Source organism: Stigmatopora argus, chromosome 11, assembly GCF_051989625.1.
Source record: "Stigmatopora argus isolate UIUO_Sarg chromosome 11, RoL_Sarg_1.0, whole genome shotgun sequence".
NCBI classification, from domain to species: Eukaryota; Metazoa; Chordata; class Actinopteri; order Syngnathiformes; family Syngnathidae; genus Stigmatopora; species Stigmatopora argus.
The window spans coordinates 7,490,712-7,511,819 of NC_135397.1; the positions used below are offsets into that span (position 1 = coordinate 7,490,712).

General features: G+C 39.3%; 2 protein-coding genes and 1 pseudogene across 2 annotated transcripts; 2 read left to right on the top strand and 1 right to left on the bottom strand.

The window, feature by feature from the left end:
* Positions 1–2,097: 2,097 nt before the first annotated feature.
* Positions 2,098–2,215, top strand: LOC144085194 (5S ribosomal RNA; annotated as a pseudogene).
* A 402-nt stretch (positions 2,216–2,617) lies between these two features.
* Positions 2,618–14,953, bottom strand: xpo5 (exportin 5). The gene is made up of 33 exons (XM_077612761.1): positions 14,747–14,953; positions 13,988–14,109; positions 13,431–13,503; positions 13,226–13,363; positions 12,463–12,645; positions 12,319–12,345; positions 11,662–11,847; positions 11,516–11,592; positions 10,752–10,784; positions 10,599–10,689; positions 10,211–10,294; positions 9,524–9,649; positions 9,366–9,456; positions 9,179–9,295; positions 8,638–8,738; positions 8,413–8,568; positions 8,270–8,314; positions 8,097–8,186; positions 7,247–7,446; positions 7,052–7,154; positions 6,517–6,698; positions 6,121–6,221; positions 5,935–6,034; positions 5,728–5,864; positions 5,193–5,290; positions 5,067–5,113; positions 4,864–4,976; positions 4,627–4,686; positions 4,377–4,483; positions 4,201–4,308; positions 3,551–3,688; positions 3,316–3,483; positions 2,618–3,226 (listed from the first exon to the last, which is right to left on the bottom strand). Exons 1-33 carry the CDS (start codon positions 14,840–14,842, stop codon positions 3,065–3,067), a joined length of 3,660 nt encoding a protein of 1,219 aa, XP_077468887.1. The 5' UTR covers positions 14,843–14,953; the 3' UTR covers positions 2,618–3,064.
* A 277-nt stretch (positions 14,954–15,230) lies between these two features.
* On the top strand, positions 15,231–21,084 carry LOC144084392 (cytochrome P450 3A40-like). Its single transcript, XM_077612762.1, has 13 exons — positions 15,231–15,395; positions 15,912–16,005; positions 16,119–16,171; positions 16,553–16,652; positions 17,253–17,366; positions 17,439–17,524; positions 18,198–18,340; positions 18,413–18,537; positions 19,203–19,287; positions 19,356–19,513; positions 19,586–19,812; positions 20,725–20,887; positions 20,965–21,084. Exons 1-13 carry the CDS (start codon positions 15,325–15,327, stop codon positions 21,034–21,036), a joined length of 1,491 nt encoding a protein of 496 aa, XP_077468888.1. The 5' UTR covers positions 15,231–15,324; the 3' UTR covers positions 21,037–21,084.
* The last annotated feature ends 24 nt before the right edge of the window (positions 21,085–21,108 follow it).

Sequence of the window (21,108 nt, forward strand, 5' to 3'; positions counted from 1 at the left end):
TTTCCCTTAAATAGAAACAGCCTTGTAGTCAAGACCTTCCAATAATGACAAAGTTGAGTGTGGCCACTTCATGGTTTAGAGGTTCGCTCACCTGACTGCCGTGTGGGCAGGCAGGGTTCGAACCCTGGTGGCTGCTGATTTAAAACAGACTGGTGGATGAACCATTTTGCCATTAAAAAGACTAAGTCTTTCCTTAAATGAAAACATTCAATGGCCATGTATCGGCGGACCACCTCATGGTATAGAGCACATGTGTCAAAGTGGCAGCCCGGGGGCCAAATCTGGCCCGCCGCATCATTTTGTGTGGCCCGGGAAAGGCGACATAGTATAGTAAGGCTTTTTTCTTTAAAAATGACATAGTACAATAAGGCTTTTTTTTCTTAAAAAACAACATAGTAGTATAGTAAGGCTTTAAAAAAAAAACGACATAGTATAGTAAGGCTTTTTTTCTTAAAAAACGACAAAGTATAGGAAGGCTTTTTTTCTGAAAAAAAAACGACTAAGTATAGGAAGGTTTTTTTTTCTTAAAAAATGACATAGTATAGTAAGGCTTTTTTTCTTAAAAAACGGCATAGTATAGTAATGCTTTTTTTCTTAAAAAACGACATAGTATAGTAAGGCTTTTTTTCTTAAAAAACGACTTAGTATATTTAGGCTTTTTTTCTTTAAAAAAACGACCATGTTTTTGCTAAAATATGACCATGTATTGTAAGGCTTTTTTCTTTAAAAAATGACCATGTATAGTAAGGCTTTTTTTCTTTAAAAAAAAAGTACATTTAGTAGAGGTATTTTTCATTAAAAATGACCAATCCTTTGCTCCTCCCTTCCTCAGAACTTCCTGACGCCTCTGACGACTACAGTAACGAATGTTCGCCGAGCTACTACTGCCTGCTAAACATATCTGTCGCTCTCTTGTGGTAAAATGCTCCAGTGCAGGTTAAACAAAAAACGCGTGAACGAAAAAAGACATTTCAAAAGTGATCTGTTGAAATCTTTATTTTGTAAGCAAAAAAAATCACCCACAGTAAACTAATACAAAGTTACTCTTTTTCTAGACAAAATGAAGGAACTTTTATTGAAGACAAATGTTAATTCACCTTTTTTTGGTTGAATATTTGAGCTGCCTGTCCTGCATGCATACGGAAAAATATTATGACAAAGTGCTACTTCTACATAAAGAAAATTGGTACATCTCAAGCCCCAAATCAATACTTAAAAAAAATGGCCCGGAAAATACAGGAATGTTTAACTGGGATTACATGACTGTTTAACCCCTTCGTGCCAGAATTTACAGTTAAGGTCCAATCATCTTGCTGTGAATCGAAATGTGTTTATCATTAGTAGAGGTCCAATCCCTTTGAAGTGGGAGGGTGGCAGCAAATGATCGTTTGTTTGCCTCTCCCATCAAATGGTTTGGATGTCTGGCTTCGTCACTTGAAAATACACGAGTACATAAAAAAAATGCGCTGATTACTTAAATCTAGGCATCAAGGAGTTAAAATGCCACACCATGGCACGCCATATGGGCAAACTTAAATAAAGTACTTGGGCCGCTGATAAGAAACCACCAAAACCGAGTCAAGGACAGGGAGTTCCAAAATGTCTGACACCATTTGGTAGGCCAATAATTTTGAGAATTTTCATTGGAATAACCTAAAATTTTCACAGCTTGTGTAGAAATGTTTTAAGATTTTGTGTGTAATGTTTGACATTTCTATCTTTTCGGGAAAATAAATGCCATTCACTTCAAAAGAAAAGGCATTTTGCGTGCTAGATTATGCTCAGTCACCCAAGACACTGCAGCGTGCCTTCACAAATTTTGCAAAGAAGGCACCAACTACAAAACAAATTAGAAGAAAAGGGCTGGAATGTGGCTTTCCACACTTGCTCTTCTAACACTCTTGAGGACTACGCAGGAAGGCTTCACCAACCTTCTTTGCTGTCTCAAAATTATTAGCCTAGGAATGGGGTCAAACATTTTGGAACATCCCGTATTCGCGGGCTAAACAATGAAAAATGTGCACTAAACAGGTCAAAGTTTGCTTTTTCTCCAATTATAGGTGCTACTCAAAATATCGGATCCCATGTCCTAGTTGGACTTACGGCACACTACCTTGAAAACGCCCGATCACGTTTGCTCTCGGAAGGTAAGCGGGGTTGGCGCTGGTTAGTACTTGGATGGGAGACTGCCTGGGAATATCAAGTGCTGTAAGCATACCTGTCAACCTCTGCCGATAACTGCCCTTATAAATGATTGATTCCCCTTACAAACCCCCCAAAAACCTTACAAACACCGTACGACGTACGGTGTTTGTAAGGTTTTTGGGGGGTTTGTAAGGGGAATCAATCATTTATAAGGGCAGTTATCGGCAGAGGTTGACAGGTATGTGTTTAGTGTACATTTTTCATTCAATTTGTCCTGCAAATATAGAATGTTCAAAAATGTTTGACCTCATTTAGTAGGGTAATCATTTTGACAGTGGCCCAGGTTGGTGAAGCCTTCCTGCGTAGTCCTCGGAAGTGTATTCGAAGAGCAAGGGTGGAAAGCCACATTCCAGCCCTTTTCTTCTATTTTGTTTTGTAGTTGGTGACTTCTTTGCAAAATTTGTGAAGACGCTGGGTGCACTATCTTGGGTGACTGAGTCGGAGCATACCTACTCTAACACGCAAAATGCCTTTTCTTTTGAAGTGAAAGGCATTTCTTAACCTGAAAAGATAGAAATGCCAAACTTTTCTACACAAGCTGTAAGAATTCAAGGTCATTCCAACGAAAATTGTCAAAATTATTGGCGTACGAAATGGGGTCAAGCATCTTGGAACACCTTGTACACAAACCAAAACCCAGAAAAGCTTGTTTGACTACGAAGCAAAGTTCAGTGTGGATAAGAGTCAATACGAAAAATGATTGACTGGTTTTGCGGTAAAACCCCAAAACGCAGTGTTATATAAATGAAAACAAAAAAGAAGCAGCAGGTGCAGTCAGACCTTGACAAAAAATGTTCAATATTTTTATGTCTGATTCTTACTTACAGCCGCAGTCACCGAGCGGATTTTCTTGCCTTTCCTACAAAGCGCTTTCCTGCGGGTCAAAGAGCGCCGTCAGACCGGCGGTCTCGTCGCTGCTCAGCACTTCCTTGTCCTTGTCTTTGTCCGCTTTGGGCTTCTTGTAGAGCGACGGGAGATTCCGGATGTGGACTTCTTTCCGGAACTGCTGGCACAACGCTTTCTACAAAAGGGATGGACATATTTAATGGACGACAGGCGCGATGGAGTGCCCCCCCCCAGAGCCACTTACAGCCCCCCTGGTGACATTACCTCAACGGTCCCGACCAGGAACCTTCTGAACTGGTCTTTCCTCTTCTTTTCCGTGACCTTCTGCGCGTTGGTGGGCTCCAGCAGCCTGCGGTCGTAAAGGTCCAGACTCTCCCGGTCCACGTTGGGGATCTGGTTCATCACCGTTCGCAACTCCGCGTAGCGAGGTCGCTGAAAATACACCCGTGGGTGTTAAACGCGGCCGGGCGATTGGTCTGCGTGGCTTAAAGACACTTACAAAGTTGTCGTAGATCTGCATGGCCAGCAGAGAAAGGCTGGAATTGCAAACTTCGTGCTGCCCGTGCATCTGGAGACCCTTGAGGACGCTGACGAAGATCCAGGAGACGGCCTCGGGGAGAAGGTTCAAACCCACCGCCTGCTCACAAATACAAAGATCAGTTTCATACTTGATTTGTTTTAAATAAAAACATTTAAAAAACACATTTTGAGCTATTGTTCTTTCTTTTTTTAAATATATTTACTGTTACTGTAGTATGTTAAGTACGGCAGAAGTTTTAGGGGAAAATTTAAAGTCAGTGTTAGTACCAAAGAAAATGCCCTAATAGTATAATGTTAAAGTCGCAGTATTATTGCAAGAAAAAAATAGTCATAATATTGTGAGATTTTAGCTATAAGATTAGTATGAGAAAAAAGTAACATCACCAAATTAATCTCATGTACGTAGCCTAAATTAGCTGCTACATGTTTTACGTCTATTATCTTACATTAGCTGGGCTTTATAAAAAGCTTTGATTTAATTTGATGTAAGTGAACCAAAATATTAAGGGTTTCCTTATTTGTGTAGGCAATTTCTAAAAGACATTTAAAAAGAAATATAAATCAAAGCTATTTTGGCCTAAAACGGATCAAAGAAACTTTTTAGCCTACCGGCCGCAAAATAGTCCAGCAGATCATGGAAGCCGTGCGGTGGCAGTACGCGCCGTCCTTCCACGACAGTGACGTGAAGGTCAAGGACAACAGGGTCATGTAGATATTCTGCAAAAAGAAAAGAAGAACATTGAACACGGGTCGGTCGGGAAGTTGGCGCGGCGGCTCTGACCGACCTCATGCTTCACCAGGCTTTTCCCCAGCTCGGTGAGTTCTTCCGAGCCCGGGCCGGTGCCGGCCGTGGACGACCCTTGCGTGGTCGCGTCCATCATGACGTCATCCTCTGCAAAGACGCCTTTTGTTACTTTTTGACTGCCATTGATGCTGCTACATATCTATTTCATTTGAATGAATGAATGAGCATTCTCTGCCAGCCTCCCAATTCAAATGGATTGGTCATCTGCTAGTGAAAATCTCATTTGGCACCTTCATTGTCCTCCTTGTTGCCAGGCGCTTCGGGAAGTTTTCGTGAAATGCAGCTTATAGCTGAAACGGAAACATGATCATCTTAAAATGTATTTTTTTAAGCACAGTAATTATGATTCATTCTTTATCTATATAAAAACTGTAAAGGAATGGTCATTTTTAATTGCATTTTGAGCACCAAACCACATCAAGTGGGGATCATAATACAAAATAATATCTAGTAAGAGAGTGACCTACTGAGAAAATCCAGCACCTCCCTGGTGACAATGCGCACCAGATGCTCCTCCAACATCTCTTGTGTCACTTGACTCTCCTGACACACCACCGTCTCCTCTTCTTCCTCCTCACCACTGAGCGGAAAAAAAACAAAACATGCATTGACGTATTCATGATCAAGATGAGTTCAAAATATGCATATCTTTACACACACTGCCACTTACTTGATACAAGCCCTCTGGTGAATGACCTTCCACTTCATGTTTAAGTTCTTTACATACACACAGAATTTTTCTTTAAAAACATGAGTGACTTATTGACAAAATTGGCTTCATTAGCAAGAATCAAACCTGAAGAATGAAGTTGAAGAGGGGTCCGAGGAGTGGGCACAGGAGACTATCGTAATATTCCGCTGGACACGACAGGACCATTTGTCTCATAAATAAGCGTGCCAAGTTGTTAAAGAAATAAAGTGCAAAATGGCGGGGGGCGGGGACATTTTTTCAATTTGATACAATGAAATATATTTGGTGAAAAATTATACAATTCCACTTCTCTGAATTGACATTGCACTAACTTGCCGCAAATGTTAAGTGCATCAAATAGTGCTGCAACCTAAAACTATCCAGTGTAAACAGAAGCAACAGTTTTTTTTGTTGCCAAATGTAAAACTATCTAATTAATTATCTACTAAGTTGGTTTGACTTTTAAAACTGTTGTACATTAAACATAAGTGATAATATTGGTGCCCTGTGATTGGGTGGCAACCACCCTCCCACTTTAAATGAATTGGACTACTTTTACTACTGATAAATTAATTACCAATACCATCTAAATAGTTGAGACCCTATTGAAAATACTGCAAAACAAAGCGAAAGAGGATATGGAAAAAAGGACGAAGTCTGTGGTCGGGCACATGGTCGAGGGAGAAGAAAGCCGACGCGGAAATGTCCTCTGCCAGCCTATTAACGCTGTAGAACTCTTGCTGAAGGGAAAGCCCACCATTTCCTAGAATGTGATAACTACGAACAAAAAAATCCAGTCAAATAAAAGGGACGGATGGCTATGGGAATCTGAGGAGGCTTAGCTTACCAGTTTTCGAATATCTGGCTAAAAAATCCCTGCATGCGTTCCAGGCTGGATTTAAAAGGAGGAGCGTCAAAGGAATCCTGAATAGGAGGATTAGCCAAACCTAGAGAATACAATGGAATAAAAGAGGAGTTACGCTGAAATTTAATCCGCAAGCATTTAGTAAAAAAATAATTTAAAAAGGCTCACCTAGAACCGTGTTTTTCTCTCCGTCCATCAAGTCGTACGCTCGGGTAAAGGTTTCGCTCAGGCGAGCTCGATGCTCCGGTGTAAATAAACTGTTTTGAGTTCTGCATGGAAAACGAAGGTGACTAGCTTGACAGGTATATAGCATTCGCTAAATATGCGCTGTGGTAGTCAGTAAAAGAACATTTATTTTAACATTTGCATAACTTAGTACTTCAAGAAAAAAATATGTTGTATTTTTTTTTTTAAAACATGTTATCATGCAGTTTTATTAAAAACACTCATGGATGGTGACAGAGGCCCAATCCGTTTAAACTGGAAGTCATTTCCAGTTCAAATAGATTGGACGTCTATCGCCATCAAAAGGCAGCTAAATAGTTAAGACAACTTGAGACATACCTGATGAAAACTAGCAGGTTGGGCAGGAAAGCTAAAAACTGGGCGGCGCAGGGGTTTCTGTAGATGGGATTTCCCGACGGTGAGTGACCCACCAAGAAGCCTCCGGCCTTGGCCACTTGTGGGTCGGCAGGCCAGCGCGCCCGCTTGCACACGGCGAGCATGGCGTTCAAACAAAAGCCCAGCTGGTAAAAATAGAACGCAAACACAAACGATGAACCACGTTCATTTTAGATTATTATGCCTGCAAATGCTCATTTTTTAGTACCAGTTTTTCTCCTAGCTAACATCCGCCAATTTATAAGGAAATTATGTTTTTTTACGATCCAGCTGGAAGCCTGTTTTAAAGTGAAGTACTTTTGTGATTTCCAGACTAGGTGTAAATTCAGCAGGAGACTCGATATAATATTTGGCTCAGGATATTTGGTGCTCTCATGTTATTTTTGTTGATGAAAAACACCTGCAGCTCATAGTCAGGTGAAGTTTGTATCTGATTTTTTTTTTTGCGGACCACTTATGGCTAATAAGAGACACTTACAATTCCCCTGTTGAGGCCGACCTCGTCCACTTCTCTTTGCTGCTCGATGACTATCTGATCGGCTCCGACAAATGCAAGGAACAGAACGGGATTGGACAGCACCCTGGGAAGTTGAATGAATGCAAAAGTCGGAATGTCAATTAAATTAGAAAAAGACAGTTGACCACACAGATAAAAAAATAAGTCAGAACTCACTGCTTGGTGGCGTCTGACGTCCACTGGGCCATCATGGAGGCCAACAGCTCGTCCATGAACGCTTTCTGCTTCTCATAGTCTTTGAACTCGTTGCTAATGAGGACCAGAGATTCTATCAGGGCGCTTTTCTCCATGAAGGTTAGCGAGACGCCGCTGGAGAACATCTCCTTCACGTGGGTGTAAAACAGGTCGAAACAAGGCTGCGACAAAAACATAATGGACATTTTCACATTAAATTACCCCCCAAAAAAGCAAAAAAAAAATAACAATGTGATAAGTTAAAAAAAAAAACAGCACAAGCATTTTATATCACGATTAATATGCCATGATATAATATATTTTTAATTCCTTAGTGAAAAATTGTGATGGTGTGGTAAACTTAAAATAAACAGAAAAGTAGCATACAAATTTTGCTCAATTGTAAAGATTTTAATTAACAACTAGTTCTTTTGACTTAAGACTGTTGTATATGAAGTTAGCATAAGATCATTAATACATTAATTAATATTGATATTGGAACGACGTGTGTTGTCTGGTTGCATAAGGTGTCCTATTTTCAATTTTTTTGCATGCATTACTCACATACAGTTGCGAGAGAGACAATTTGCTAACTAGTGAGTGGAGATTTTCAAGTGGATTGGAACTACTAATCTGGCATATAGACATCAAATGCATTTGAAGTGGGAAGGCTGGCAGCGAACAAACAAATTCTCTGTGCGTCGCATTTTAATGAAGAGATTGTCTACTCATAAGATTATTGAATGAACAGCAGAAAGATGAAAGAGTTAGGAAAGATTTGGGCGCCATCTGCTGGCCCTGTATGTCATGTCGAACAGCACTGTGAAATTACCAAAATCATTTGTGGGAAATCGCGGCAGATCTTGATCAGGGAGCAAGAGGCGTGCCTCCTCACGCTATTCACCGCTCGAGTACGTGGTACCTGTTTTCAAATACATGGACGCAACACATTCGTCGTCATTGACGTCAACGGAATCCAATGCTTATTGTGCGCGGAAGACCTACCTTAATGTCGACAACCTGCTGCTCGAATGTGACGGTTTCAAACAGCTGCAAAAGGCCAAGGAGGAAATTGGTCAAAACTAATTCAATAGTCGCCATTGACGGCAGTAGACGATTTCGAGATGAAATCTTTCCCCTGGACTGACCTTGGAAAGGACCTGAGGGAGGAACTGCAGCCTGTGTTGGACGAAGGGGAAGAGGGTGGACACGTTGGTGAGCAGGCAGGAGACCACGAGGGGATCTTTGCTGTTGAAATTCAGCATTGCCTGCAGCAGCTCCATGCTCTCGTCAGTCGGCAACTTCTGCGTGGTCAAATTCCCCTCATTGGACCCCCCTGTCGTCCAGTCATGTTGGGAAGTGTTGTCGGTTACCTCCACTTCCAGGGTCTTCACCACCTGCGGCACCGCGCACTCCAGGAATATTGTCAGCGCCTCCCACTCGAGACCCGGCGCGGGCAAACCCTCTCTTCGAGCTGGAGAAGAAAATAGAAATAGAAAATAAAGAAACAAACATGATAGCCATTTAACGGGAAACAAAAATACACATACTAAAGCCAACATTTTGTTCCCCCGAAATAAGTCATTTACAAGACAATTAGAAATTTGCTGCTGAAAAAAATAATAATAAATAAATAAAAAGAAAATAAATAAATAAAAATAATAATAATAATTTTAAAGAAAATAAAAAAATAACAAATAACAATAATTAAAGAAATAAATAAATAAATAAAAATCCTAAAAAAAACACTGCAATATGAAAATGAAACTTTCACATTTCAATATTTTTCAGTTCAATGAACACAAACCAGTGACAGTTATTCTTCTTTTTAACCACCGTTTTTATACGAAAATGCTGCTACATTTCTTCTTTTCCTCATTAATTCTTTTATAAAAAGGATAAAAAGTTACGTACATGTTATGTTGCTGTTTCCGAGCTGGATTTTCAGCCACACGGCAGCCATCTGGAACGCCTCCAAGGGAACGATACGACACGCCCAGCGCACGCTCTGTCCCACGCACGCCCGAAACGCTGTTGACCAGGAAAAAAAATGAGCCAGAACATTCCGTGATAGGGAGATTTCGACCAGAGAAATGCTTACAATTAAAGAAAGCGTGGAAATCCTCATCGCTGTCAAAGTCCACCTGCGAGTACTGGCAACTCGGGTGATTGTTCTTGGACGGAAAGCCCGCCTGGGAAGACAGAGGAAACGTGAGCGGAGATCCGGGTCGGCCTTTCGGAAAGCGGCAACGCGATCACCTTGACGAGGTTGGCTATGCACGTTCGGAGGTACTTGACGCTCATTTCGACGATGATGGGATCTTGGACGAGAGGCTCGTGTCTGAAGATGGACGCCCACGTGGGCACAGTGCACGAGCGCAGAAACTGGTGACGAGGAGAACGTTTTTTTCAACTCAATCCATTTAAAACTCTTTAAATGAGTGTATCATTAATGACAGAAAATAAGTTGACAAGCAAAACATAAAACTATCCTTCTAGTGTAAAACCACATTTACCCAATGACAATAAATTTGACTTGATGTCATGCGCGAGGGGGAAAAGTAAAACAAAAATCAAATGCAATCAAATATCATATCCAGATATAATATTTCCGTATGTACAGTACTGATTTAGCTGCAGCAGGATCAGAATGAATGTATTTCTAATTTTGCAATGGTACTCATATTTTCAACTCTAAGTATATTGATCCAAAAAAGGTTCTTAAACTACATATAAACAAATTTATTCTTATCACTTTTCAGTGTTACTCAATTTTTGGTCATAAATTTGGACAAAAACTTCCTCAAATTGCCCCAAATGTAACATAAAGGGTCATCATCAACTATCTATAACCTGGATGGAACATAATAATAGCATGAATACTTTTGACAACCCTATTAAAGTAATGCAAACTTCTGAATAAGTTAGTAGCTGTTTTCCTCTTACCATGCTTGAATGTGTTGTAAACGCCAACAAGGCTTCTAAGTACTTGCTGAGGTTTGAGGGAACATCCACTTTGACTTCTGAACCCTGGAGAGACCATAAACCAGAGGTGTCAAGGCCTGCCGCCATTAATGCAGTATTCAATTATCAAGTGAATCGACTACTATTTCGATAGTCGATTAACTCATTCACGGTCATGGACGGCGGGCAACAAGACATCAAATCCATGCTGTAGCCAAACCACCTTTGCAGCTGGGAGCCTTTTCATGGACCATTTTGTTTAACTTGAACTACAGAGTTCCAGCCAATGATTGCTTCCACTCCCTGGATTGGATGTCTATCGCAGTGTTCGGCCGTTTGAAAATTCTATAGAAAGGGTTCGTGAACGCACCACCAGAGAGACCAGTTGATTTCCAAGAGCGCATAGGACTTGACACAACCTCTTGAGGAACACGTAGTGTCGCTCCACCACTTCGACTGGTCTACAAGGCAAGTGCACAGTCACCAACTGGACGGTATGGGAAAGATTTGCACATGCACTTACTGTGTTTCGGGGGATGCCAGACTATCAGCTGACCTGGAAGCATATATCCAGAGTTATCGGCGTAATCACTCATGTTTACTACAGAAATTCAGGAATCACCTTACGCAACTTCCAAACATTGCAAAAATGTGTGTGGCTCGGGCTCTCTTTCAAATTTTGCCTTCAATGTTCACGGTTACGTCAAAAATTGTTGGTTTTTGTAAGTGTGTTTTTTTTAAAACAAGAAACAGCCCCTACATTTGCAATGGCAAAAAATATTAAAAAACCATTTTCAAAATCAAGCTGTAGAAAAGTTGTCAGCCAGTTTTTGCTTAAAACGTACAAAAAAAGTGACAAAAACCTTCCCATACATTTCCAATAGCATATTTAGCTCTGATGGAAACGTTTCTATTAACTGCAACTACTTTTTTATTACTGATATTAATTGTAATTTCACTTTTGCAAAAAAGGTTCCATTAATTTTGAAGAACATTTTTGAATTGGATTTTTATATATCTAAAATTAAAAATAATGATAATAAAGTAAACAGGATTTTTTTGCTTTGTTTTAAAAGGATGTATTGTATCATACATTTCTCCTGATTTGCTTGTCATATTTAAAAAAATATATTATATATATATATTTAATTTTTTTTCTCATTGAGAACATATGAACAAATTTGAGGTCAACAATCCAAACTATTGATCGGTTAAAGCAGTTGAACATTAAATTAAAGACCGTTTAATCGATTCATCTTAGCAGGACTGAGAATGGAGTTGGCTTACTGAGCAGCCGAAAGGATGTGATTGATGGCGAAGTCATCAAAGAGTAACATGAACGGCTTCCTATCCTCCAGCCTGCCCTGCGGAGGAACAGCGATGATCCAATTATGAGCCGCTTAAAACAACAAAAATGAGCCAACGGGGGGAACCTTTCGACTGATGGCGATGAGGAGGCACTCCACGGCCTCCAGCTGCAGTTCCGGCTCGCTCAGCAGCAGACACAAGTTCTTCAGCAGAGAGAAGTTGCTCGAAGTGATGAACACCAGAGCGACCCAGTCGATGTAGCCAGCAAGTGTGTTCAGGGTCGCCACCGCCACTCTGCAGTGAGATCTGGCCTGAAATTGCAAAAAACAAAAAGCATGCTTCACCAAGTGATGTCCAATATGCCTGGTTCGTGTTCACATTGTGGATCATTTTATATCACGCACAATATGGATATGGCAAAAAAAAACGATAGGTCCAACAAAACATTAAATTAATTTAAAATTACTTTGCAACTTTATTTTGGTGCTGTGCTGAAAAAAAAGATTTGTGATTTTTTCTTTCTGCTTCATTGAAATCTCCCTTTTATAATGTTCCGATACCTCTATTCAAATTGGGTGGATACAAGACATTTGAATAAAATACCTTTCCCCCCCCCCTACTTAAGACATTTCCTGGGTATCGGCAGTCTCAAAATCAGGCGACATGGACTCGGAGTCAAAATGTACGATTGGGACATCTCTACTTTTAAAAATGACACTGAAGTACCATGCAATGCACATTTTGGCCAGCATCATGCGCAGACTTGCTACAAGCAGACTCACCTTCACTCCATGTTGTGGCCCCGCTTTCTAAATAAAACAGAAAATGGAGAGTTGGGTCACATGAACGCAGCGTTAAATCATGGCCAAGCTTTGCGATTAAGTCACGGCAGCTAGTGACAGCCATAAACGCCTCATCCTATTTACCAGACTTTGGTAGATGTCGATGTTGTAGCTCAGAATTGTCATGAGGAAGTTGAAGATGCTATCCATGTTTTGTGACAGTGTCTGCTGGATATCACGGCGCCGCTGCGGAGGCAACGTCTGGAAGGTGATCACGTCCTCCGCCAGCCTTAACAGAATGAGCATTACCAGCTCAGTCTGGGCTTCCTGTGTGTTAAAAAATAGTATACAACAGAAAATTGAAGAAAATGTTGACAGAGAGATTTTTCCAGTTGATATTTTTACCATCACTAAAGAAGGATTTCAAAGGTACTTTGTATTTTCCTTTTGCTTTTTACATTTTGAGTATTTATTTAAAAGTAGTCCAAATGCAAAAATACTTTTGATTAAAAAAAGGCAATACTTACCTACTTACAACTACTTTGGTTGTTTAACGAAAAAAAAAACCTTATCAAACAAATACTAGCTAAGAAAATTCTGAATAAAGATAAAAATAATTTTGAAAAAGCCAAAATATAAATTTAGTTTTTATTTTTGTCTTTGGAAGCAGTTTTTTATTTATTTATTTTTTTGTTAATCAACTATATATAAACACATTAAAAATAAATACAGTAAATAAATCATATATATATATATATATATATATATATATATATATATATATATATTAATAGGATAATTTATTCATAATATTGTAAAAATTGGTCATTTTCAAAAACAAATTCCACAAGATGGAAAAGCAAGGATAGACATCAGCATATGATGCAAAATATGAGTGCGAGCTCACCCCTTCGTTTGAGAGATTTTCCAGCTCCTCAAGCATGTTGGGCCAATTCTGCGGCCACTCCCTCTTGATCATTTCCACCACAACCCGTGAGAGTACGTCTTTAATGTAGCTTTCCTCTTGTAGGATCGGTTGTGTACCCTAAGAGGAAAACAAGTCAAATCAACCCCAGCACTTCAATTTCAAACACCTGCAAGCCAATACTTACTTGTGACAACAGCTGCATGGTGTAGTCTTTGACTTGGATTTTTTCATGCAACTCCATATCGTTCCATCGGAATCTGCAAGGGATTTTTTTTTGTTACTTAGCATCAAAATGTTCACGTTATAGGACAAGTGATATTTTTGTTCATTAAAAAACAAGCACTCATGTCCTATGACAGGCTAAAAGGTGTCCTCTACTGGCTAGCTCGTAACATAGGGGCAACAATAGAAATTTTCCCAGCACCCCCAGTGAGTCATTATTTCTAATTTTAGCATCAAGGGGTCAATAATGAATTTTAAAAAAAATAAAGTTTTTTTTGTTTACAATTATTATTTTAAATAAATATAAAATAATTGAAGTTTCCTCTGTTTTATTTGAATTTATTGATTCACCACCCTTTTAAAAGAATTTAACCTTAAAATATTAAAAATAAAAAAGGAAATAATCTTTGCATCCCATTGCCAGCCATAGATTCATTCATTCATCGTGTGAATGACTTATGCTCACAGTGGTCGCTGGGGTCCTGGAGCCTATGCCAGATAACAACAAAAAGGACTTACTTGATGACATGTTCCATAATTTGCAAGCCAAAGTGTCTGACTACGGGAGGTTGGGCTTTGTCCGTTAGTTGAAAGCCGCACGGGACACACAGGGGACTCTTCTCTTTAAACTCTTCAAAAAACTATCAAAAAAGACATGACACAGAAGATAGTAGATTCCATAGCATCTCACACAGTAGGATGACCATAAACACACAAAATTTAGAACGCTCAAGGAATAACACTGGGTAACAAGGCTTCTGTGCCATAGACTTTAAATAAAGAGAAACTACAACTAAGCACTCACTTTTAAATGTGTGACAAGTGATTATGACTATAGTCCGATATGGTTGACGTTATAGGTGCGCCTACGCAAAGTGTAAATAAATGCACTCGAATCAGGTTAGCCCCATCCAAGATGGCGGCTCTCTGTAAAGTTGGCTTCATTAAACACCCTTGTTTAAAAGAAACACGATTGTGTTATTTAATTAAAAACATGTAAATTAATAAAATAAGTTGAAAATACATTTATATCATATATAAATTAAAATCCGGACGCACTGTACGGGAAATGGAAGACGTTTGGTCAGCGTGTTATGCAGAGCATTCGTGAACCAGAATTATGGGACAAAATACTGCTTAAAACTCAAATTGGATTCTGAATTGCACTCAAAATGAAAAACCACACTTTTCTTATTCCGATCTTTTCATAGCCGATTCATTTTTAGGTCAAATGGCAACTCCAGCTGCCTGCTAGCAACAAGCTAGCCAGTATGCTACCTTTAGGGCCTCCAGCCGATATATCTGACTGGATTCCGGGTCCATGGTTACATTCACCGCCTTGATAAGCTGCTCGCAAATGACGGCGACGTCCATGGTCCAAGTCGCACCGGGCTACTCTTTCCAGCGAGAAACAACCTCGTACACGCTCCGACCACCAAAGACTGAACGTGCAGAAAACGTGCCTAGCCAAGAACCTTTTGAACGTTTCGCTTCCCGTAGAAAGGGGTGTTTTGGGAGGGTTGTAGTTCAATTTTTTTTAAAAAGCAACATGTGGAGACCAAATATTACATTCAATGAAAAATGGTATCTGACTGAATTCGGTATTTGCTATTCTTTCACTTTTGTTTGTTTGCTCTTCAAACCGTATTACTGCATTTCTGTATTACTATAATTCAGTCTGGATCTTCCAGCCCCGTTCCAAAATGGCCGACAAATGACGACACTCGTCCCCATTGGTTGCTCATTTCTAGAGTTTGTGTCATTTGACAAAGTTCTTGCGCGTTCAAACCAGTGTTAGTGCGCGTGCACTTCCTTGTTTTTGGCATTCACGCTTGGAACTCTCAATATACGCCACAATGTTTCCTTTTGATTTTTTTTCTGCCACTACCTGGACTTTAATTGCTCTGTTTGTTGGGTTATGCCTACTGTGAGTATGTCAAGATTCGGATAGTTTTAAAAACATGATGAACTAACTCAGTTGCTGCCTTTGACGACGATAGACGTCCAATTCCAGGGAGGGGTGGCAGGTTCTTTCGATCGCTGCTAGCCCCCATTCAAATAGGATTGGACGTCTATCACTGTCAATGGCAGTGCATGAGTGCATGAGTTATATGCAAAAATCAAGGTATCACAGGGTTAATGTTTTTTTAAAATTAATTATGAAGCTAAATTATTGTTTTAATTGTTGCTTGGTGATTTTAATGTGATGTAAACCATTGGTGCCCTTTTTGAACCTTTTTGTCATTGTATACAAAATTGTATTTGCTTATTTGAAATTTATTTTTCTGACGAGAACCCCAAAATGTAAACCTTACTGTTTTTTTTATTAAAGGTCATGGAGGAAAAACTGTAAATAATATCTTAATATTTTATAAGTACTAAAAAAAAATCCAGGCTGCAAATTGGCCACTGTCACACCTGTCAATGTGATTTTTGTTTGCAGGTATGGCGTGTGGCCTTTTGGACACTTCAAAAAGTTGGGAATCCCAGGACCGAGACCCTATCCATTTGTAGGCACAATGTGGGTTTTGAGAAAGGTCAGCAAGAATAATGAATTTCACTGGGAAAAAAGTTTGTTTTTACCTAATTATCCTAATTTAACCTTTAACCTAATTTAACTCTCCCACCTGTCTTCCGGAATTTCATGTAGGGGCTGCTTGTTGCTGACCGGGAATGTCACTCCAAATATGGAGACGTCTGGGGGTGAGTCTTGTTGCATAACTACACTGACGTAGCACAAAAATGCGGCGTGATAAACAAACAAGGTAAATCATTACACATCAAAACCAAGTCATTATGGCAAAATGGTTGAAGTGATGTTGAAATACATTACGAAATACAGTGAAATTACTCAAACTTGTTTTCCTGTTGTTTTTCTATATTCATGGTGTTTCACAAATGTGTTTATGTAATGTCAAAATGGAATTTCAAATCAGTTTTTCTAATAACCTCACTGCATCTAAGCTATTTTTGCAACATTAATACTTAGATTGAAACATTTTGTCAATTGTCTGAGAACTTTGACTTCTTTCCAAATAAAAATACATTTTGATCAACGCGACACTGATTTGTGCTTCTGTGCAGAATGTATGATGGCAGAATGCCGGCGTTGATGGTGACCAATCGCGAAATTATCCAAAATGTGATGATGAGGTATTGCAACACAGTGTTCACCAATCGCAGGGTAAGAATCCTTACCAAAAAATGTAAACATGTGGGTGGGACTCCATTCATAAAAAAGATCAAATTTATTATAGGCCTTGTAAATGATTGCATTTTAATCGGCTAGGAATATATGTTCCGAAAAGCTACTCTTTATTCATCACAAAGTGCACAAATAACAACAACAAACATATAAATAACAATAAATAATAAATAATTAATAAATAAATAGACTACATAAAAAGTTAAAATGTTTAAAAACATGTTTAAATAGGTTTGATTTCAATTTCAAATATGTTTGGAAACTATAAAAAAATAAGTTAAAATGGATGGTGTCAATGTAATCACAAAGAAAAAACTGCCATTAAAATGCATTCATTTTAAAACTTAAATCTTTGTTTCAATTGTTTCAACATAATTATTGTTGTAAGTACCAGCCATAATTGAAAGTAAGATTTTTTTTTAAGTCATAACTCATTGGCTGCCATTGACAACGCAAGAAGTCCAATCCATTTCCCACTTGAAATGGATTGGACGTCTACAGTGGATAAACGCATTTGAATTCATAGCATATTGATTGGATGCCTCATGATTGGACATCTCCCATTTTTTCCCCCGCCAGGATATGCTTTCATTCGGTGCTATGTCTGACGCCCTAACCTCGGTGAAAGACGAAAAATGGAAAAGAATCCGCTCGTCGGTGTCGCCGTGCTTCACAGGGGCAAGATTGAAGCAGGTAGGGACGCTTTAGGACAAGATCCAAATTTTATTCCCCCACTTTTTTTTAACATGTTTTATTTCAATGTAGGCATTTTCCCTGGTGACTCGTTCCACGGAGCGACTGGTCGCAAGTCTGGCTGAAAAGGACCTGGGCGAACCTATGGACATCAAACAGTACGACTGTTCCTACAACTTTTGTAACATTTTACAACTAGTAAACCTACGTTTTGGTTCATACGACAGATTATCAAGGAAACCAAAAAAAAAGTCATAATATTATGAGACGGGTGGATGAGTGGTTATCGCGTCGGCCTTAGACTGGGGGACCTGGGTTCAAATCCACCTGTGTGGAGTTTGAATGTTCTCCCTGGGCCTGCGTGGCTTTTCTGCGGGTGCTCCGGTTTCCTCCCACATTCCAAAGACATGCATGGTAGGCTGATTGGACACTCTAAATTGCCTCTCGGTATGAGTGTGAGCCTGAATGGTTGTTTGTCTCCTTGTGCCCTGTGATTGGCTGGCCACCAATTCAGGGTGTCCCCCACCTCTGGCCCGTAGTCAGCTGGTATATGCTCCAGCACCCCCTACAACTGTAGTGAGGATAAAGCAGTTCAGCAAATAAGATGAGATAATATTATAAGATTAGCTTCATTATTTTTAAACAATTTTTTTTAACATATACATTGTTTTCTCACGTTAACACAAACTTTGAACTTCTCATATTTGTACGATATGTTATGGGAGTTCATAGCTTTACAAATGTGTTTTTATACAGTTACATCTTATTTTTGGACATCATTTTTTTTTCTGATCAATTTATCGCCAAAGCTAACCATTTTATCTCCTGTAGATTTTTTGCACCGTACAGTTTGGACGTGGTGACTAGCGCTTCCTTCAGCGTGGACACCGACTCCATCAACCGTCCAGACGACCCTCTCATTGTACACCTCAAAAAAATAATGGACTTCAAATTTTGGCCCATAATATTTTTGAGTATGTGGACAGTGATTAATCATCACGTGTATAAAGCTGGAATATTTACTAATATTTATTGTCCTTTTGCAGTGCTTTTCCCCCCTCTGGAGAAATTGTGCAAGTTGCTCAACTTTGACCTGATGCCCAAAGCCAGCATTGAATTTTTCTTCAACATTATTAAGAAGTTTAAAGACCAGCACCGGGAAGGACAATGGGTGTGTACATTTTTTACAGAATTGGCACTATCATCCCTTTTTCTTTACCACTTTGTCCCAATACGGTTTTTCTTATGAACTAGAATGGTTGCATTTTTTTCTTGTAACATTAGGACTAACCTAGCGATTTTACACATTTGTTTTCATATCTGCACATATTTTTTTTGGGGGGGAACATTTACGAGAGTACCTTTAAAATTTGAGAACTTTACAAGATTTCTTGTAAAGTTAGGATTTTGTTCTTGCCATTTTTTTAATTTATTAACGTGGCTTTTTTAAAAAAATTGGCTTCATTTGACTTACAGTTTTATGACAATATTGTAACCTTGCATTGTTTTCTGGTAATATTACAAATTTATGACCAAATTAGTTTTTTCGTATAGCTTTTGTGCTTTATTCCTCTAAATCCATGACTTTCTTAATGTAATAATTGGCATTTTTTCTGATTTTATGCCCACCAACCAAGTAGTTTTCTCATAATTACAAATTTAATCCCTAACCCTTTCCCTATTTTCTTGGAACTTTCACCCCAGGTTTTGCATGGACTGCCGCCTAATCGTTGTATGACAAATCCCATCATATAAAATAATCTTAACATTTTCACCTGCCTGATAACAACCGGTACTTAAGTAATAATCAACATGGTGGTAAAATTGTGTTTACAGGATCATTCGGACTTCCTGCAGGTGCTGATTCAGCACGAGATACCGCAGTCAGATATAAAGAGTGAAAATGAGCAACCAAGTAAAGGTACACGAGTCCAAATTGTACGTTTTTGTTGTTGTTGTTGCCGAAACGGGACGATTTGTTATTCCTAGGTCTGACGGAAAGAGAAATCCTGTCCCAAGCTTTCATTTTCATCTTTGGGGGCTACGAGACTACCGCCACCACTCTCACGTACATCCTGTACACCATCGCCACCCACCCAGACATCATGAAGACCTTGCAAGAGGAGATCGACGCCGTTACCGGCGATGTAAAATGACCAGCGCTTTTTTGTGGCTTGCTCCATCGCCCTCAATTATTTCTCTCCTTTACCTCCCCCAAGGGTCCCCTTTCATACGAGACCTTGCAGAATATGGAGTACCTGAACTGCGTGATGAGCGAGTCATTGCGCGTCGTTCCGCCCGCGCCTCGGCTCGAGCGCATGTGCAAAAACACCATGGAGATCAACGGTATCACCATCCCCAAGGGGACGGTGGTTGTCGTACCCGTGATGGAGGTCCACAAGGACCCCCGCTATTGGAAGGACCCAGAGGTTTTTCGACCAGAAAGGTAAGCCCATAGTGAGTCTGTCATTAAAGGCGACAGACGTCCAATCCCTGTCAACTTGTGTAAAACGTCACTGGTCGCAGACGATAATGTGTCATGGCACTAATTTAAGAGCCTAGTGAGGACTTTGCATTCATCAAATTATTTAGTGAATACAACCACATATGGTTTCATAACGACCAAAATCTGTATCCATAAAGAAAATCTCATTAAAATCCAGTATTATCATAACTATATCACGTCATATGTTAAAATAAAGAACTTTCTAGAGCCAAAGGTTTTTTTTAAATATCACTGAATATGAAAAACCGTTTCCAGAAATTCAATAGCAATTAACCATAAATCTGTTTGCAATAAAGAATATCATATAACACCTAATTAAAGGCCCTTGTCAGGGCATAATTATAATTATTCAAGCGACGTAACCTGACATAATTTCTTAAAACCAACATTTTTATAGGTAAAATGCAATAGTAAATATTATCAAATAATTTCTCATATTAGAGCGCCCAGTATTGGCTTTCCTCACACTTAAGTTAGTTTTCACATTACATAATATAGCTACATAGTAAACAAACTGTTTTCAGTTCAAAGTTCAATAACAATTAAACCAATGAATCAATTTGCAGTTAAGCATATCATATAAAACCGCACTAGATATCTATAATTCATTTTGACTAGGCCATTGAACAGATGCACTGAACTATGACCTCCCAGTTTAAAGCAATTGGACATCTATCGTTGTCAATGGCACGCAATGATTTGAAATGTAATAACATATCATGTAACACCTCAAATTAAAGGGCCTGGTGAGCTTTCCACATCTAAAAATTATTAAAATGTTAGAAACACTGATCCGTAAAGTCTTAGGCTAAAATGTAATAGTAAATTATTATTTTGTAAATAACCCAACAGGTTCGACAAAGACCATATCAGTGAGATTCAAACGGGTACTTACATGCCTTTCGGCTTGGGCCCTCGCAACTGCGTGGGGATGCGCTACGCTCTCCTCACGGTGAAGGTGGTCCTGGTCCGCTTGCTGCAAAGCTACAACGTGGAAACGTGCGAGGAGACAATCGTAAGACACAAATCCCATCAGTCATATTATAATTATCCTAACCTAAACCCTAACGAGTATTTCTTCCTTCTGTTAAGATGCCCTTGGAGTTTAACTGGAAGTACCAGCCCCTTAAGCCAATCAAATTAAAGCTCACGCCCAGAACTTAGACCAGAGAAGACCACAATGGCCAAATGAATAAAAAACAAAAAAAGTTTTACCCGCTTTTCAGATGTATCATT